The sequence below is a fragment of the Polyergus mexicanus genome, unplaced genomic scaffold, assembly GCF_030449975.1.
Source record: "Polyergus mexicanus isolate NDT 795.1 unplaced genomic scaffold, iyPolMexi1.0 SCAF_5, whole genome shotgun sequence".
Taxonomy (NCBI): Eukaryota; Metazoa; Arthropoda; class Insecta; order Hymenoptera; family Formicidae; genus Polyergus; species Polyergus mexicanus.
In genome coordinates, this window is record NW_027223325.1 from 4,770,260 (window position 1) to 4,787,088 (window position 16,829).

General features: G+C 27.8%; 5 protein-coding genes across 6 annotated transcripts; 2 read left to right on the forward strand and 3 right to left on the reverse strand.

Annotated features, from left to right (window-relative positions):
* Window positions 1–1,460: 1,460 nt before the first annotated feature.
* LOC138933428 (proteasome assembly chaperone 2) lies at window positions 1,461–3,366 on the forward strand. Of its 2 annotated transcripts, XM_070296130.1 has the most exons (3): window positions 1,461–1,879; window positions 1,973–2,409; window positions 2,769–3,366. In XM_070296130.1, the coding sequence occupies exons 1-2, from the start codon at window positions 1,547–1,549 to the stop codon at window positions 2,390–2,392; spliced, it is 753 nt and encodes a 250-aa protein (XP_070152231.1). In that variant the 5' UTR covers window positions 1,461–1,546; the 3' UTR covers window positions 2,393–2,409; window positions 2,769–3,366. The 2 variants fall into 2 exon arrangements, with proteins under 2 accessions (XP_070152231.1, XP_070152230.1); XM_070296129.1 differs by lacking the exon at window positions 2,769–3,366 and having other exon boundaries at window positions 1,973–2,653.
* Tapdelta (Translocon-associated protein delta) lies at window positions 2,668–4,735 on the reverse strand. Its single transcript, XM_070296132.1, has 2 exons — window positions 4,304–4,735; window positions 2,668–3,003 (listed from the first exon to the last, which is right to left on the reverse strand). Exons 1-2 carry the CDS (start codon window positions 4,562–4,564, stop codon window positions 2,743–2,745), a joined length of 522 nt encoding a protein of 173 aa, XP_070152233.1. The 5' UTR covers window positions 4,565–4,735; the 3' UTR covers window positions 2,668–2,742.
* LOC138933429 (60S ribosome subunit biogenesis protein NIP7 homolog) lies at window positions 4,145–5,995 on the forward strand. The gene is made up of 4 exons (XM_070296131.1): window positions 4,145–4,969; window positions 5,151–5,376; window positions 5,445–5,585; window positions 5,720–5,995. The coding sequence occupies exons 1-4, from the start codon at window positions 4,869–4,871 to the stop codon at window positions 5,837–5,839; spliced, it is 588 nt and encodes a 195-aa protein (XP_070152232.1). The 5' UTR covers window positions 4,145–4,868; the 3' UTR covers window positions 5,840–5,995.
* Window positions 5,996–6,458: 463 nt separating this feature from the next.
* LOC138933263 (aminopeptidase N-like) lies at window positions 6,459–11,571 on the reverse strand. The gene is made up of 9 exons (XM_070295855.1): window positions 11,494–11,571; window positions 10,869–11,022; window positions 10,509–10,590; window positions 9,881–10,278; window positions 8,189–8,469; window positions 7,405–7,595; window positions 6,967–7,299; window positions 6,790–6,859; window positions 6,459–6,614 (listed from the first exon to the last, which is right to left on the reverse strand). The coding sequence occupies exons 2-9, from the start codon at window positions 11,002–11,004 to the stop codon at window positions 6,459–6,461; spliced, it is 1,647 nt and encodes a 548-aa protein (XP_070151956.1). The 5' UTR covers window positions 11,005–11,022; window positions 11,494–11,571.
* A 569-nt stretch (window positions 11,572–12,140) lies between these two features.
* Window positions 12,141–14,700, reverse strand: LOC138933264 (endoplasmic reticulum aminopeptidase 1-like). Its single transcript, XM_070295856.1, has 3 exons — window positions 14,660–14,700; window positions 12,830–13,366; window positions 12,141–12,588 (listed from the first exon to the last, which is right to left on the reverse strand). The coding sequence occupies exons 2-3, from the start codon at window positions 13,360–13,362 to the stop codon at window positions 12,141–12,143; spliced, it is 981 nt and encodes a 326-aa protein (XP_070151957.1). The 5' UTR covers window positions 13,363–13,366; window positions 14,660–14,700.
* Between the last annotated feature and the right edge of the window lie 2,129 nt (window positions 14,701–16,829).

Here is a 16,829-nt window from a genome sequence, read left to right on the forward strand (position 1 = left end):
CATATTTTTCCTTAAATATATATATATATATATATATATATATATATATATGTATGTATAATATATATATCTATATTGCAGGGTTGGAAGTAACGCGTTACTTGTAACGTCGTTACCGTTACAGTTACTTTTTTCTATTTGTAACGATAACGGTAACGTCGTTACATTTTTACAGTAACGGTAACGGATTAGTCGTTACTTTTATCGTTATTTTTTGATTCTTTATTATCTCATATCTATTCAATAGATGTATTTTTTGAAAAATATTTTGTAACCTTCACAGGCTGCATTCTGACAGTCACTGCCAGTACTGAAAATTTATAATAACGTAAATTACAGATTTTACGATACTGACAGTGAATATTGGAATACACTCTTAATAATATCAATATTTCTCTTATCAATATTTAAAAACAATGTTCCATAAAAATTTTCGACAAATTTGAAATTTGTAAATTACAATTTAAATTCTTATAAAGATAAGCGTATTGAAAAGTAAAGATATTAACATAAAAAATTAGAATCATTAAATAAGTTGAATATAAAAAAACGCTCGCTATATAGAGACTAATTTTATAGTTTTTAATTGTAACATAGATTATTACATTTAATATTGATTATTAAATAATTGTATAATCTAATAGCTTATTTTAGCATTACAAAAAACGAAAACATAACGAAAAAGTAACGAGTCGTTACTTTTCAAGTAACGGTAACGGTAACGCGTTACTTTTTAAAATTAGTAACGAGTAACGATAACGCGTTACTTTTATAGAGTAACGTTCCCAACTCTGCTATATTGCATGCATTAAAAAATATTGGCTCTACATATCTGAAATCCTGTATTTAAAAATTATTATGCAAAAGTAAAAAAAAAAAGCAAAATAAATAAGCAAAAATATATTAAAGACTATCAGATTTTTATTTTTCTCCATATAAATTTAATCCATTATGCAGTTCTAGATATCTTGAATCAATCTCGAAATAAGTACAATTAATATTTTGAGCTTAAAAACTAGACCAAACTATACAAATTAAAGAGACTGTATCGTTAGCTAATCGGTTTCTTTTTTGATTTTTTATATCTGTTACAATAAAAAATATTCAATAACCTTGTCATTACTGCAGATAGATACGTCGTTGCTAATGGTTATCATGGCCGCGCATGCGCGAGAAAACCCGGCCCGTCTCACAACACTGGATACGTCTGCTTTTGCAGCCAGCGCGATGACGCGCGCGGGATATCCAATGAGAGCGCTGCTTTTCCGAAAAAATAAAGCTCTCATTGGATATCGCGCATCATCGCGCTGGTTGCAAGAGCCAGTAGCCGTAAAGTCCGTATCAGACTATGTATTGAAGATTGAAATTTGACCAATCAGGATAAAAGGAACTAAAATTTCCCTGTCCTGATTAATCAAATTTCAATTTCAATGCAGTATATATATAGATATAGAGTTCAATGGGGGAACAGATAAATTGTGACATTACAAAAATATTTGGCTTCTGTTTTGAATAAGATAGAGAATAGCGTCATTAAATTGGAAAAATGATTAAATTAAAACAGGATATTAATCTGGAAGATTATACTCTTATTTTGCCGTCGGTAGCGGTTGGAAACGTCGGGCAATTGTCCGTCGATTTGCTTATTTCAAATCTTAACCTTCAAAAAATTGGCCAGATTTTCAGCGCGGCGTTTGTGCCTATCATTGGCGCAAACGCTTATCACGAATGTTCAAACGAGCTTATTACAGCGATCGACATCTATGCGGGATTCAAGGAACGTGTTGTTATTGTGCAGATCCGTTCACCGTATGTAGGAGAGCTAACTGAATTTTTCGACGAACTGGCGCGATTCGTCGTTGAAAGAAAAATAGCTAAAGTAATGTATTTCAGCAGAGTACTATTTTGTGCATTCGATTATTTTTTTTTTTTTTTTATGAAATATATATTATGTTTATTTTCTCTCTTTCAGATAATAATTCTTGCAAGCAGTTATGATCACGAAAAGAGAGATATCCAGCCGCAGCATCTCAAATTAAGATATGTTGCATCTTCTGGCATACAATCTGAGAGTGGTCAGCTTTTCGATGATCTCAATTGGATTCCACATAAACCAAAAGTTACATCTGATACAAGGGAAGAGGGAAAGTTACAGATACCAGGAGGTGGATTTGCAAAGAGTATCTTTAACTTTTTATCACATGCCAATATTCCTTGTGCCATCTTATTCAAATTCTGTTCCGAAGGAGATAATATCGCGGATGCGATAGCTCTGGTGTGTTACTTAAATCAATGGATACAAGTGTTAGAAACAAACAGCGATAATAATTTAAAATATCCACCATCTTGGAAACACCTATTTGGAAAACCACCGCCACGTGATATATATTAAATACGTTATAATGTTCTGTATGTTACTTTGTTAATTTTATAATATAATAATATTTTTTCTAAGATTGTATACAAACTATATCTAATGTAGAGAGTTTGACAAATTATTTAAAATATGGTGAGAGAGAATTCTATTAATATAAAAATTAGAATTATGATATATTTATAAAAAGACTCAATAGTTATTGATAATTTAAATGTGGATATAATAAAATTCTGATTCTTTACAACTTCTTCACAATGGCTACTTAAATACAAAGATGTAAAAAAAATTTTATAATATAATAACGATAAACAATATTTTTCTTTTTGGTATATTTAAATATTTTATTTTTTAATAACAAAAATTTTCTATGCTAGAAGTTTATATTTTGCAGAAAATGCCGAATAGGATACAAAACTAGCTAAGAAAGCAGCCAAAAATTCAGAATTCACCCAAGGACCAAGATATATGCCTGGATTGTTGAGGACAACTACTGCCAAAGGACTCACACTATCGCTATTCTCTCCATTCCTTATGGCTTTGCGAACAGCGTTGTATTTATCTCCGTCGTATAATTTTATGTAGTAATCGCCAGATCTCGCTTTCTTAATATCTTCTGTCCAAGATATCTATAACATGCAAAACAAATGTGTTACAAGTATTCTCATATTATTAACTTTCAGTCGTCAATTTTAAACGAAAAGAGAGAGTTTAATTGCAAGATATCTTCAATTATATTATTATTCTTGCTGTAATTATACAGGGTGTTCCATTTTAAAGGACCCACTCAAATATCTCAGGAACACTGCGTTAAATCGAAAAATGTTTCAAACAAAAGTTGTGTGGCTTCAAGGGGGCCACAATATGGTGACAATGATTTGACCTTGGAAAATCATTTTACTCATGTGAAGGTCAACTTTAAAATCTTAAATGGAAACCCCCATTTTTTATTTAGTATTCTTGTAGCTTGCCTCGAGAGCTTTCCAAAACACTATAATAAACTATTTTTGTATTCAGTACTTTTTGAGTTATTTTATATTTTAATCTGACATCTTTTGATATAAAAAATTAAATATCTCATAAAATAATTAATATTTAATATTTTAATATTTAGTAATTTACATATATAAAAATTATTTATGTATTTTTTTAAACAATTTGTTTTTTTTTTCCACTAATTGATTTGTCTCATTATTCTGTACATAAAAGTATTACGGTAAGATTATCGAAAACTGAATATTTTTGATAATCTTACCGTAATACTTTTATGTACAGAATAATGATACAAATCAATTAGTATAAAAAAATAATAGTTTTTAAAAAAATTATTTACGTATTGTATTTTAATATTTTAATATTTAGTAATTTACATATATAAAAATTATTTATGTATTTTTTTAAACAATTTGTTTTTTTTTTCCACTAATTGATTTGTCTCATTATTCTGTACATAAAAGTATTACGGTAAGATTATCGAAAACTGAATATTTTACGAGATATTTAATTTTTTATATCAAAAGATGTCAGATTAAAATATAAAATAACTCAAAAAGTACTGAATACAAAAATAGTTTATTATAGTGTTTTGGAAAGCTTTCGAGGCAAGCTACAAGAATACTAAATAAAAAATGTGGGTTTCCATTTAAGATTTTAAAGTTGACCTTCACATGAGTAAAATGATTTTCCAAGGTCAAATCATTGTCACCATCTTATGGCCCCCTTGAAGCCACACAACTTTTGTTTGAAACATTTTCCGATTTAACGCAGTGTTTCTCTGAGATATTTGAGTGGGTCCTTTAAAATGGGACACCCTGTATATTAATTTATTTACTAATATTTACAATATGTGTGTAATGTACAAGGGTATATATTTCGATTCGATCTATTTCTATTAAAGCAATTATATGCAGGTTAATCGATTAACATTACCTGATATTTATTATCAGCGCTCAATCTAGCCGCCGGTAATAACTTGCCCTCGACCTCGGCGTAAAGACTGATTCCCTTTACACCATCGCTACACTTTAACACAAATTGCATGGTGAAGGCGACGTTTGTGAGAACTGTCGCGTCTTCCGTCACGTACGATGAAGCGACGATTTCGGGTTTCTGACAGATTTTATCTGTCGTAGCGAAAGCCACGGAAATGAGTACGCTCGCTAAAGCGTACGAGAAAACAATCTTATTCATTCTTGACAAGTCCTTCAATCCTCTTTCATACACGATACTGTCTACGGTCTAGGGTGGAATACTGTTGATAGGAGAAAGTACGCTCCAACCTTCAATATATACTCCAACAATTCCAACCCGGCAATTCCGATCGACAATTGATCAACTTACGAGCCACGTTGATAAGATTGACGCAACTCATATTTTACATCGTAACTCGATTGGTCGCGCCGTCTGGTGAAGAAAATGGAAAATATTTTTTTTTTTCAGCGATATTGCGACGATATGTATCGTTCGTATCCTCTCTGATAGCACATGTTTTTCTATGAAACAAACACGTGGTGAATGTGTATACAATTTTGCCGCAAAAATGAAACAATTGTCGGAAGAGAGAACGAAGCTCGTATTTGAGAAGCTAACGAAGTAGTAAGCGACTTGTTAGATTGTCAATTTATTTTAAATTAGTTTTTTATTTTATATATATAATTTATTAGTTTTTTATTTTATATATATTTTATATATAAAATTTTATTTAAATGTGAGATGTAAAAAGGCACTTCAGAAGTATAGAAATAAATTTAATGTTTATCAAATTTTATTGTTACAGTGTCGGTTCCAATTTAAAAAACTTGATAGATCGATCAGACGGCATGTATTGTTTCCGAGAGAATAAGGATAGAGTATATTACATGTCAGAGAAGATTTTATCTTTAGCAAGTACTGTGGGATCCGATCATTTATTGAGCGTAGGTACTTGCTTCGGTAAATTCACAAAATCGGGAAAGTTTAGGCTGCATGTCACTGCATTGCATTATTTAGCGCCTTATGCACAAGTAAGTATCAAATTAAATGCAATTATTAAGACATATGTAAATTTAATCCTAATTATCTTTACATTAAGCATAAAATTTGGGTGAAATCTTCGGCGGAACAACAATTTCTATATGGACATCATATTATGAAATCAGGTCTCGCTCGTATAACCGAAGGCACTTCTCAATATCAAGGTGTTGTTGTATTTTCAATGAGCGACGTGCCTCTGGTATATAAATTATTTGATTAAATTCACAATTTTTTAACGATATTGTTGATTATATACTTGTTTCAAACATTATTAATGAAAATAAAGCAATGCATGTAAAACTCTTTTATGATATCAGTTGTTAAATATTTCAGGGATTTGGCGTTGCTGCAAAAAGTACAGCTGATTGTAAACATGCGGACCCTATGGCAACAATTTGCTTTCACCAAGCAGACATTGGAGAATATCTTCGTTCTGAAGATGCATTAATATAACAAATATCTCAGATAATTAATTTGTTTCAATTTTAAAAAAATATATATTTATTTAATTTGTATATTTTTTTTATTTAATTCTTTCTGTACGATACATTGTAATATAGATATGCATTGTAAAACAAATCTTAAATTACAACATTTTCTAATAGCAAAACAAAATATATATAATGATAGTAATAGTCTATTAATATATAAAATAATACCTTGTGATTTACCGTAAGTCATAGAATCAAAGATATATTTCAAGTTTGACCTATTCAAGATACAATATTTAAAATATATTAATATTTGAAAAATATATTAAATATTAATATCAATATATTTTAAATATATTTTAATATTAATATAAATACATATAATATGAACGTTAGATATTTTGATAATAATAATATTAAAATTAATATTTAATAAATATATATTAAAATGTATTATTAAAAAAGTATTAATGATAAATATTAATATAGAAACATATATAGAATATTTATTAAAATTAATAATATAATTATTAAAAATAAATATTAAAAAGACAATAAAGAGCAGATAATATATATATAAAAATAGAAATATAAAAACATCAGCAAAATGTATTATCTTCTATCGTGACCAACCCTTTTTTTCAATGTCGTATATATGTTACATCTTCTGCAGGTTTTAAAAGCTGAAGAAAGATTGCTTGTTTCTCGATTTGAGACGATCGTAAGTTGATCTTGTATTCAACATACGAACTTAGTGACCCTTCTATTTTTATCTTATCTATCACGAATTGGCTCACCTTAAACAGATCATTTTTACATTACATATACTTATAATATTCTTGCATGTTTGTCATGTAAAATAATTTTTAACATGATTAAGACAAATAATAAATATATGAACAAGCATATAAATATATAAGATTAATTTAAAAAGTTTAATAAATAAATGAGATTTAACTTTATAAAACTTACCTTTTTAAGTTGTTCTTCAGAATACACATGATTAATGATATCAATTAACGCTACAATTGTACTAACTTTGCTGTGAAAAGAAAATGCAGCAATTTATTGTTAATATATGAATAAAAATGTGATTATGAATTTTTCATTGATATATATATATATATATATTATTTAAAAAATTATTACCATGGTTTTATATTGTAAAAATTCGAAAATATGAGATCAAGTATATCAAAGTCGTTAGAATGCTTTGCAACAATAGAATGAAAAATATGAATATTCTCAAAGTCTTCTATCATCTTTAGAATATTTATATTCTTCATATTTGATGTTATAAGACTAAGATATTCTTTAATAATATTTAAATCTTGAGGGCAGGCCAACATTTCCAAAGTTTTATTAGTTTTTTGTATATATGAGTCTTTTCGTAACAGTTTATGAAGTAGACGCCTCCAAGTATAACCATCTGCTAGTTTCAAACCTTCACAGTATGTCCATTCCTTCCACCATGGAAATAAACTGAAAAAAAAGAAAAAAAATATTTAATTTTTGCATCTCTTGATTAAATAATTTATTAAGAGATATATGTGTAATATAATAAAAATTAAATAAAAGGAAATGTACATGTTTCTTTCAGAATGTATGAAATATTGTTGCAATTTATTATTGGCTTCTTCTAGACACCGTTGGTGATTGAGAGTACATGCCCATTTTGTGGCTTCTTGTCTTAAATATTTCGTGAAAATGTTTTCGTTAAACTGTCTGTGATATCCTATTGTTGCAAGAAGATTACCCAATATTTTATGTAGAGAAATCTAAAAATATGTCAAATATTATCAATTCTATATTTTGAATTACTATGTTTTCGGAAGAAAGATGTGATATATGAATGTGTGTGTATACACAAATTAAATAGTGCTTAACTTTTACTAAAAAATCCTTGTATAATGCCCCTATTATATAGGGTGTTCCAGGAAGAAAGCTCAATGTTCTGGGAAGTGATAACATTGGTCATTTTAAGCAAAAATATTCATATGAACGAGTATTCTATCCCGAATAATATAAAAAAAATATATATATATTAAAATTAAAATAACTAGAATAATTATTAATTTAAATTATTAAAATTTATTATAAACTGTAAAAAATATCTGTCACTTGAACAATAAATTAGAAACGGTACTTGGTATAGTAATAATACAGTAATAGTATCTCTTTCTTCAGTAATTTTGTAACTGTACATTCAAACAATTCTATCTCGGAAACTGTTTGAGATGGAACACTCGTTTATATGAATATTTTTGCTTAAAATGATTCATATCATTATCTTCTAGAACTAGAATATTGACCTCTCCTCCCGGGACACTCTGTATAGTCCATTTTAGATAAATTCTATGATATTATTTACCTTGATATCGTCGACTATTCTATTTTGAAATGGAAAGATGTTAGACATGTATTCGAGAGCTTTGAACATAGGATACCATGCTATGTAATCTGTCTCCCGCGATAAATATCTCGTGAGATTCCAGAATAAGGAAAAATTCTGTTGTTTTTGTATTGCAAGATGGAACGAATCGTCGATGATTTGTGCACGATTGAGAACGTGTATGTTCGTATATTCCTCAGAGTTCAGATAAGTCGTAATTCTATTCCAATTCTCGGAATCGTAATTTACACGATAGTATCCTGTCGCGCAATAAATAAATTTAACATATTATTAAATCCTTTTGATTAAATTTATGACAATAAATATTTACGCAAATATCTACATATTTTTCTTTGTTTAAATTTAATCTTTTTAAATTTAAAGTGCATGTATATAGGTATATTGGTGCACGTGCGCGCAAAATGTATAAGAATAATCATATTATGAAAAAAAAATTTTCAAATTATAAATTATTAATTATATGAGATCATTTTACAAATTGTGTGTAATTCCGTAGAATTAAGTTATGTACAAAATTTTGTTATCAATTTGAATTGATCTTGACTGCATAAATAACAAACAAATTATAAGCAGAGTAAGATTAGATTCGATGATATAATAGTTTAGAAAAGAAAATTTTACTGAATATTATAATATTAGTGTGCACATGTGATATATCTGAGATTCCGTTATTAAACAATGTAAATAAAAATATAGAATGATATTTAGTAAAACATCAATTATATGTATAATATAAACGGATACATATAATACATATATATTATCATATATACAGGGTGTCCTATTTTAAAGGACCCACTCAAATATCTCAGAAACACTGCGTTAAATCGAAAAATCTTTCAAACAAAAGTTGTGTGGCTTCAAGGGGGCCATAAGATGGTGACAATTATTTGACCTTGGAAAATCATTTAAAGGTTATGTGAAGGTCAACTTTAAAATCTTAAACGGAAACCCCCATTTTTTATTTAGTATTCTTATAGCTGACATCGAGAGCTTTCCAAAACACTATAATAAAGTATTTTTTTATTCAGTACTTTTTGAGTTATTTTATATTTTAATCTGACATGTTTTGATATAAAAAATAAAATATTTCGTAAAATATTCAGTTTTCGATAATTTTACCGTAATACTTCTATGTACAGAATAATAAGACAAATTAATTAGTGCCAAAAAAAACAAATAATTGTTTAAAAAAATACATTGTAAATAATTTTCTTAAAAACAATTTTTTTTTATACTAATTGATTTGTCTCATTATTCTGTACATAGACGTATTACGGTAAGATTATCAAAAACTAAATATTTTACGAGATATTTAATTTTTTATATCAAAAGATATCAGATTAAAATATAAAATAACTCAAAAAGTACTTAATAAAAAAATATTTTATTATAGTGTTTTGGAAAGCTCTCGAAGCAAGCTACAAGAATACTAAATAAAAAATGGGGGTTTCCATTTAAGATTTTAAAGTTGACCTTCACATGACCTTCAAATAATTTTCCAAGGTCAAATCACTGTCACCATCTTATGGCCCCCTTGAAGTCACACAACTTTTGTTTGAAACATTTTTCGATTTAACGCAGTGTTTCTGAGATATTTGAGTGGGTCCTTTAAAATGGGACACCCTGTATATATCGATCAATATTCACCAGATTGCTGCAAATTGGCTATTATCCAACCATTCTCTTTATGGTTTATAGAGAATCCATCCAATCTCGGCCAATCTGTTCTTTTATATCTTAACCACTTGACATTGTCGAGCGAAGTACGGTTAAAATTAGGATATGTCTGCGAGGTAAAAGTCAAAGGAATTCTCAACTCCTGCAGTTCCGATTGAATGTAGCTTTCTAGCCATACAGAAACCCAGCCAAAATAATAGTCTCGTATTAGCGACACTACGGGATAATGTTTTTGTTTCATCCAAGCAATCATTGTATCTCTTAAATTAATATTATGCTCATGTATGTATTCTGGTTCTAAATTCTCATCCAGAGCATCTTCCATAGCAGTCCAAAAATTGTTAGAAGTTGTCGTTGAATGAAATGCCCTAAATTTAAAAAATCTCTAACATTATTGACAGTAAACATTATAATAGATCGCATATTAGGAAATATATAAAGCTGTTTATATTTAAATAAAAATATAGACTAATACGTATATAAATTTAATATATAATTTGTGTATATGTCAAATTTATATACGTATATTAGTCTATATTTTTATGACATTGTGTATATGTGACATGTAATTATTATAATACAATTTTATATTACTCACTGCCTGCTTACATATTTGCGAACACCCTCTCGAAATATTTCATCGGTAATTATATATCGAAACATGCGCAATATAAAGGGCGCTATGCAACATACATTATAACATTTAGAATGTGTACGTATGTTTGAAATAAACTTATTACAACGTTCATAAATTCTTAGCCAATTTCATAGCGAAAACTTAATTTTAAGTCTTAATTAAATGAGGACTTAGAATTAATAATTTTTTAATTAATTAATCGCATGTTTTTTATAGAAATTTAATGTATTAATAAATTATTTCATCATTGGATCTTCTTTATGAAAATTCGCGTTTCAGAATTGACAAACAATTGTTTTAATTATATTTATTCAATTTTACCTTTGTTGTAATAGGGAAAAGAGGGAAGTAAATCAATTTCAGAGTGACTGCCGGCTTCGCCTATGGCTTTTCCATTAAAATGATAATCGAAATGAAGAGATTCCTGCTGATTCTGTACCACGAACAAATCCAGCATACGGGATTCTTTGTAAAGCTAAAGAGATATGATGGTTTTAATATACGAATAAAAAATATTCAATATCGACAAAGCATTACTATATACTCGCTAAAATAAGTTTTGCTATTATATTAGGTTTATAGAATTATAAGAAAATATCTATAAAATAATATGCAATTTAATTGTTTGAGATGAAAGATGTATATAATTGAATTCATGCGAAAGAATGCCTGCGGATTTCTTTTACGCCATCCTAATAATTTAATTGCAGGTTGTACGTTATGTATATGCGCTATTTTTCCATGTAAAAGATTCTCTTTTTATATCTTATTTCAAATTTTATAAGAGAATTTGAAAGAATTGAATAGCTATTTTTCTATAATCTTAACGGAAAGAACAAAAAATTTACAAAAACTTTAAAATTCAACAAACGTAACAATATCAACAAATATTTATTTAAGTGTGTAAGAATAAATTATAATATGATAAATATATATATGAAATAACCTTATCGATAATATCCACTTCTATTAGTGTAACCAATCCGTCTATTAACCAAGATGACGTATTACTAAGACATTGATATATTAGTTTCTGCGTTATTAAGCGCTTTATTCGTATTTGGTTTGCTTCATGATCCAATCCTTCACTATGCATGATATCTATTTCTCTAAAAATTATATTTATATAATACCGTATTATATATCAAAAGACCTTATGTAAATTATTAAGAATATTATTTAATAATTTTGTATGCCGGTTATAATTGTAAATATATTAATTCACTGAAAGCAATTTCCATAAATCGACTCATGTCTTTATTAACATGAGTGTAAAATAAAAATCTGATAAACTTTAATAAGTAAAAAGGCAAAGAGAGAGAAAGAGAGAGAGAAAGAGAGAGAGAGAGAGAGAGTTCGTGAGTTCTCTTAAATAAATTTGAAAATATAACACCAGTTTTATGATTATTCTATAAAAATCTATAAAAACCTGATAAGTCTATAAAAATAAAATGGCAAAACTATAATTATTCTCTACATATAGAAAAAAAAAAATAGAAAACATATAATATTTTTTTATTAAAAATTTAAATCGTCAAAACTGATTTTACTTTTCAATAAAGATTAATATCTTCTTTTAATTATATGCATATTTCACCTATAAAAAATGAGTCCCGGACTCATTATACCATCTTTTATGTTTGGAATTATAATGTGCATTGTCGGAGAGGAGCACTTTATAAGCCATTTGTTTTCTAAATATTTGAAGACATCATAGATAATGTCCCACATATAATCAATGTGCCACTGCAAGTCCTTTCTGTACCATATTTGGATGTCCTTATGTTCCATATGAGTAACAGAAATGAAGTCTTTCAACACGATAAAAACGAGATAATTACGTGTCATGGAAGTAATGTGATATTGCCACGACTTTATGCCATTTTCACTCGTATACTTTGTTTCTTTCAGATTTGACACCAAATTGTATATATAATGCCTTATAGTTATGGTTAAGTTGAGCTTTAATTCCGACCGGTCTAAACATGGAAATATTAATTGGGCCACGATTTTCTGAAGATCGTTTATTGCGACTATCCACCTATAACATTTTATAATGACATATCTAAGACGATAAATCAAAAGAACTTACATATGCGTTTTATGTAAATGATATATGTTTAAAGAAATAATATTTTTAGTCATGTATAATGTGTTTATGTCTTTATAAAAATAAAATAATTATATATATATATATATATATATATATATATATAATTTTTTATAAAGAATAATATAAATGATATCTACAATAAATGCAATATACTTTTAATTTTATTCACCTTTCTTGCTCTGAGTTCGAGTAAGAAAATACGGAGAGGCCTACGATATCATTTAAACCGCCCACAAAATCCGTCTCTATAGTATAAAGCCCTTCTAATAATTCACTCTGGAAATAAAGATCATACGATTGCGTATCGTAATCGTATGAATATTTTTGTATTTTGCCGTTCTGAAATTTTTGTTTATTATTCATTACGAATATCAATCCATTTATTTGCGGTTGTTGTAGGCGTAATTTTATGTGTCGCATTGGACGAGTGATATTAACAACGACAGTGGATTTTCCATAGAGGGCAAAGTTGTTATCGTTTTGCTGCGCCTCGAGATGAAATGGTGCATAACAGTATCCGTTAGAAGATTTCTCGACAAATAATGTTAATTCGACATTATGATTCACTGGTATTACGTAGTCCGAGAAACAGGGGATAACTGCAGTTTCGCCTTTCGCATTTTCCTCGATGAAAGCGGCCGTTGCAACGAATATTAAGCCACTGCTTAATAACAGTTTCAGAAACGCCATGCAAATTGCCATGTATCTGCAAAAATGTTTCTTTATAAGAAAAAAAAAGAAGAAATGCAAATGTAAAACACAGCACCGAGGTTTTATTCTCATCGTGTGACTTTTATATGAGAATATACGAGAAAGAACATGTGACAAAAAAACGGAATATTGTAATTTCTATTAAAAATATATAAGATCTTTCTATATGTATTTCTTTTTAAGAAAGAATTAGTAATTAATTTTATGTATACAATGCATTTTTTATTAAATTTAACAGGATTAAGTTTAATCAAACAATTTTTTTTTTTTTTTTTTTTTTTAATCCAGCCTCGCTTTCTTTAAAGTTATCAAATTTGTTAATCAAATTATATATTTCTTGTATCTTGCATATTATCAGCTGAGATTCCATTGAGATAGAAGGAGCTTTGAAAAATACTTGATATTTAGAAATTTAGAATCATTCGAGAAAAGAAATTTATAAAATTAGTTTTTTTTTTTTCGAATCAATCAAATCTGATAAATAGATAGATGTTTATAATTGGCATATGTTTATACTCTTAAAATCAAAATATTATTTATTTGATATATCTATTTTCTGAGCAAATCAGATCGATTTCGATTCGAACACTAAATAAATATTCTGTTTACATTTTTCATAATATACGTGTGTATTTTCTTTGACGATGCAAAAGGTGATATTTGTTGTTCGATCATTATTCTTTCGTTCAGGATATATTTAACATAATCTTGAAAATCATTAATTATATTAGTATTTATTACGAAAAATGTATGATAAAATGTAAACGCGCCGCTAATTTCTATATATATAATACTATGAATATTTAATGCAAAGTAAATATAATGATTATAAAAACATAATAATAAACATAAATGTAATTAAATATAATAACTATAAATACAATTATATAAACACATACACGCGCTGAAAAAATGTTTGTCTGATTCCAAAAAAAATTTCAGGACGTTTCAAAATAACGTACGTTAATGCTTAAATCAATGTTCATGTCAGCTACAATAACGAAAAAGAAAGATCGAATGTGTATTATTTCTATTTAAAAAATAATGACGTTAATAATTTTTGAAAAGATAATTTTTAAGAGAATAAAATTATATTTATAATATTTACGTACTTTGAGCTATTTCGTATTCTAGACATTTTTATCAATTTTAATAAAGAGAGATGTATAAATAACGTTCTATTTTTAATTAACATTCATCCCGTATATATTAAAATTGTAGCTCGCTCTGATTGGAATATAATTTTTTGTTAACAGATTGAACGCATTATTATTAATAATATATATACCTAAATACAAAGTGTACCTGGACAATCGCAATCTTGACGTTTTGAAAGACTATCGAAAACTAACGATGGTGCGGATAAAGGACATGGGATACAAGCACATGTTAGTGTCATGTAAATAAATTGTTGAAGGTCGTTAATACATATATGCCTTACTTAAACGTACATAATCAGACAAACTCGCTACTTTTACATCTAAAATCGCGTTTCTTAAAAGACACGCAATTAAGCGAGAAAAAAAATTAGAGAGGAGAACAAAACAAGGCTTTAAAATACCTAGGTCGTGTTTAAGATTTTTTGAATATCGGAGGAAATCTCGTAATCAATCGGTAACGTCGCCATATTACCAGATATTGATATAACATTATACTGACGTTACCGACAGACGACATGACAGTATGTTGACGTTTTCGACAATTCGACCATTCTCGATTTTTGTTGATTCAAAGTAATCAATATATGTTTTATTTATGTTATAATGCTACATTAATTTTACACATAATTTACAATTATTCCGATGTTTAATAATACACATTTGCACATTTGTACACGCGATATCATATATTATACATCGTCTTTTACAGGGTTGGGAAGTAACGCGTTACTTGTAACGCCGTTACCGTTACAGTTACTTTTTTTCGGTAACTGTAACGGTAATGGAGTTACAAATTTTATTTGTAACGGAAAAAGTAACTTCGTTACATTTTTCGGTAACGAGTAACGAATTTAACAGTTACTTTTATCGTTACTTTTTTCAAATTTTTTGATTTATTTAAGATATTATTCTTGCTATTGTGCGTGATAAAATTTTTATCTTAACCGTAAAGCCGTAAGCAAATCGACCAATTAGCATTCTTATTATGTTGTAAAAATGCTTGAATGTGATTGATCAACTTATGGCTCTTGCAGACGCGCGATATCCAATGAGAGCTTTATCTTTTCGGAAAAGCAGAGCTCTCATTTACTACCAGTTCTAAGTACCTTGCAACGAAAATTAGAAAATCTCAATAAATCTGACCTTATAGATTGCCATTCATTAGTTGAAGCTATTCAGCAAGGTTTAAATAAAAGGTAACTTATTAATTTGATTAATACATATGTTATTTAATTTTAAATAAGGATTTAATTGAAAAATATTATTTTATTTTAAACTATTGATTCAAAAGTATTAATTTCAATAAAACAAACAATGTCGCTTAATTTACTATATTTGATTTTAAATTTCTTACAATATTTGAAACAAAAGAATTAATAATAGCAGCATGTTTACATCCAAAATTTAAGTTAAACTGGTTAACTGGAGAAAAAAGAAAACGTGCTGAAAATTACTTGGAGGATTTATTGGGAATCCGATCAACTGAAAATTCTTCAAAAGCTGGAAAATCTGACGATCACGATGATTTTTTCATTTTTGAGGAAAAAACGGTGCAAAATGAATCTGAACAAGAAGAATTGCAACGGTTTTTAAAATCAAATAATTGTAATATAGAAATGTTAAACGATTATCCAAAACTTAAAAAACTTTTTATTAAATATAATACAGCTCTACCAAGCAGTGCATCTGTAGAAAGAATGTTTAGCATCGGTGGCTCTGTATTAACACCACAAAGAGGGCATTTAAATGATGATACTATGGAGCAACAAATTTTATTAAAAATTAATAAAAAATTTCGATAAAATTTAATCATTTATTTTGTAATAAACCTTGAATGAAATCTTGCTTACAATTTTTTAAAAGTTTTTCTTATGCAAAATAATTTATTAGTTTGTATTGTAAAAAAGTAACGGAAATTGTAACGACTCGTTACTTTTTAGTAACTGTAACGGTAACGAGTTACTTTTTAAAATTAGTAACGAGTAACGGTAACGAGTTACTTTTTAGAAAAAATAACGGTAACGGTAACGAGTTACTTTTATAAAATAACTTTCCCAACCCTGGTCTTTTATACATTAATAAAGCATTATTGCATATATATTATATTGCTATGTTGCAGCAATATTATATTGCAATATTTCTGTAGGCGGACATTTTTTGTTGTTGCTGCAATATCATAACAATGTTGTAGCAACATTTCGCAATGTTTCTGCAATGTTGCAATCTTGCAGAAAAATGTTGCTGCAATGTTATTGCAATCTTGCGGTGCTGTATGGGATTTTGTAAAATATATATGCC

Excerpts from the sequence above, each read along its gene's own strand:
- LOC138933429 (XM_070296131.1), top strand. The coding sequence starts at position 4,869 with ATGAAACAAACACGTGGTGAATGTGTATACAATTTTGCCGCAAAAATG. Across the intron at positions 4,970-5,150 it reads TTTGAGAAGCTAACGAAGTA|TGTCGGTTCCAATTTAAAAA; the intron begins GTAAGCGACTTG and ends TTATTGTTACAG. Across the intron at positions 5,377-5,444 it reads ATTTAGCGCCTTATGCACAA|CATAAAATTTGGGTGAAATC; the intron begins GTAAGTATCAAA and ends CTTTACATTAAG.
- LOC138933263 (XM_070295855.1), bottom strand. The coding sequence starts at position 11,004 with ATGCTGGATTTGTTCGTGGTACAGAATCAGCAGGAATCTCTTCATTTC. Across the intron at positions 10,279-10,508 it reads CGCAAATATGTAAGCAGGCA|GGCATTTCATTCAACGACAA; the intron begins GTGAGTAATATA and ends TTTTAAATTTAG. Across the intron at positions 7,596-8,188 it reads GAATAGTCGACGATATCAAG|ATTTCTCTACATAAAATATT; the intron begins GTAAATAATATC and ends ACATATTTTTAG.
- LOC138933264 (XM_070295856.1), bottom strand. The coding sequence starts at position 13,362 with ATGGCAATTTGCATGGCGTTTCTGAAACTGTTATTAAGCAGTGGCTTA. Across the intron at positions 12,589-12,829 it reads TCGAACTCAGAGCAAGAAAG|GTGGATAGTCGCAATAAACG; the intron begins GTGAATAAAATT and ends AAAATGTTATAG.
- Tapdelta (XM_070296132.1), bottom strand. The coding sequence starts at position 4,564 with ATGAATAAGATTGTTTTCTCGTACGCTTTAGCGAGCGTACTCATTTCC. Across the intron at positions 3,004-4,303 it reads GCGCTGATAATAAATATCAG|ATATCTTGGACAGAAGATAT; the intron begins GTAATGTTAATC and ends TGCATGTTATAG.
- LOC138933428 (XM_070296130.1), top strand. The coding sequence starts at position 1,547 with ATGATTAAATTAAAACAGGATATTAATCTGGAAGATTATACTCTTATT. Across the intron at positions 1,880-1,972 it reads TTGAAAGAAAAATAGCTAAA|ATAATAATTCTTGCAAGCAG; the intron begins GTAATGTATTTC and ends TCTCTCTTTCAG.